Source organism: Centruroides vittatus, unplaced genomic scaffold (genome assembly GCF_030686945.1).
Source record: "Centruroides vittatus isolate TY-2023 unplaced genomic scaffold, ASM3068694v2 contig_726, whole genome shotgun sequence".
In the NCBI taxonomy this organism is placed as follows: Eukaryota; Metazoa; Arthropoda; class Arachnida; order Scorpiones; family Buthidae; genus Centruroides; species Centruroides vittatus.
Window position 1 is genome coordinate 189,272 of NW_027122463.1, and position 1,648 is coordinate 190,919.

Here is a 1,648-nt window from a genome sequence, read left to right on the forward strand (position 1 = left end):
AAGCATAATTACTTAATTAACTTTTCAACTATTAAATAAAATATTTTTAAAACAAATTTCATTTTTAAACTTTTAATATTCAATATTTTATCGGATATTTCTTTTAATAATTAAATCATAATGATTTAACTTTTCGATTTCAGGAAGCGGATATGGGAATTATTCCATTCTATATTAGTTTCGATGTGTTTTCCTTTATGGAATTTTCAGCAACAATAAAATTTCACAATACAGTATTTGTCGTTAAAGCTCCGGAAAAGTTCTCCAATTGGAAATCAATTCTAGCTCCATACTCCTTTACGGCAAGTATTTGTTATTTCGGATGCAACAATTTAACTGCAATTGCAATATTTTAATTTTCTAGATTTGGATCTTTATATTCGTAACCGTGATTGTGTTTGGACTATCGTTACACAAAGTTTTAGAACGAGACTTTGTATTACAAGACATGGAAGTGTATTGGCCAAGAAGTAAAGTGTTCTGGAATTTATTTTGTACCTTCGTATATCAAGGTATAATTCTTTATTATGAGACAATTCTTAACAATTATTTTTCGTATACTCAAGTTTGTATACACAGGAATAAATTTGGATTCAATAAAGAGGTTTCCATCCAGATTTCTGATAGGAATATGGTGGTTCTCCATCCTGGTTCTAGTATCTAGTTACAGCGGGAATCTAATGTCGTTCATGACTTATCCTTTAACTAATCGCATTCCAAAAACTATCGACGAATTATCAAATTCCGTTGTTACGGGTGAATATTCTTGCGGAATTCCCAGTAAATCTACCATATGGACAACCATGCTTGTAAGTAGTCATAATATAAAACTTAGTTATATTTTATTTGAAAACAATTTTGATGTTGAATAATCTGTTAGAATTCCAAACTAACAAGTATTAAAATAATAAGAGAACACATAATACAAAACAATAACTTCATTGAATTATCGGAAGCTATGGAAAAAGTACAGAAAGAACGGTTTGCTGTAATATATAGTGATTATGTGATGAAAAAGTTAATCCGGAAAGAAGATTTGAACAAATTTGTATTTTCGGAAGACAAATTTTCCACGTTTATGATAACTTATGGAATGAGAAAAGGTTTTCCTTTTTCACACGAAATAAATAAAATGTAAGTTAATGTTGAAATACAATATTCAATAAATAAATGAAAATTAAATATTATTTTTATTGCAAATCGTATTTAAAACATTATTTCAGAATTCGTCGAATATTCGAATCCGGAATTATCGAGAAAACCGATTACGCAGAAGATGCCGGAATGATCAGAACTTCCGAATTCCGCGAGTTGTCCATCGATGATGTCATTAGCCCCATTTTATTACTTATATTAGGCTACATTATGTCTCTTCTCTGCTTATTTATCGAGAGAATTTTCTTTAAATTATCCTGCATGTTGAAAAACTGAATAGTTATATTTACTCTGGCAATAAATTTTTGCTTGAAGTTTCGGTTTTATTAGTATAAAAAAAACCAAAGGATGGAAGAAGACATTTAGACTTTAATAATATATACTTTTATTGTCAATATGCCACGTCAGCTTAGAAAGATATAGTATAGTTCTTCTATAGATATTGCAAAATGTTATCGTAATTTGAATTAAATTAATTAAGTTTGAATGTAAA

At 28.5% G+C, this 1,648-nt stretch overlaps 1 protein-coding gene across 1 annotated transcript; it reads left to right on the plus strand.

The window, feature by feature from the left end:
* The first annotated feature begins 448 nt into the window (after positions 1-448).
* Positions 449-1,431, plus strand: LOC136980841 (ionotropic receptor 93a-like). Its single transcript, XM_067277044.1, has 4 exons — positions 449-512; positions 580-809; positions 881-1,134; positions 1,224-1,431. Exons 1-4 carry the CDS (start codon positions 449-451, stop codon positions 1,429-1,431), a joined length of 756 nt encoding a protein of 251 aa, XP_067133145.1.
* The last annotated feature ends 217 nt before the right edge of the window (positions 1,432-1,648 follow it).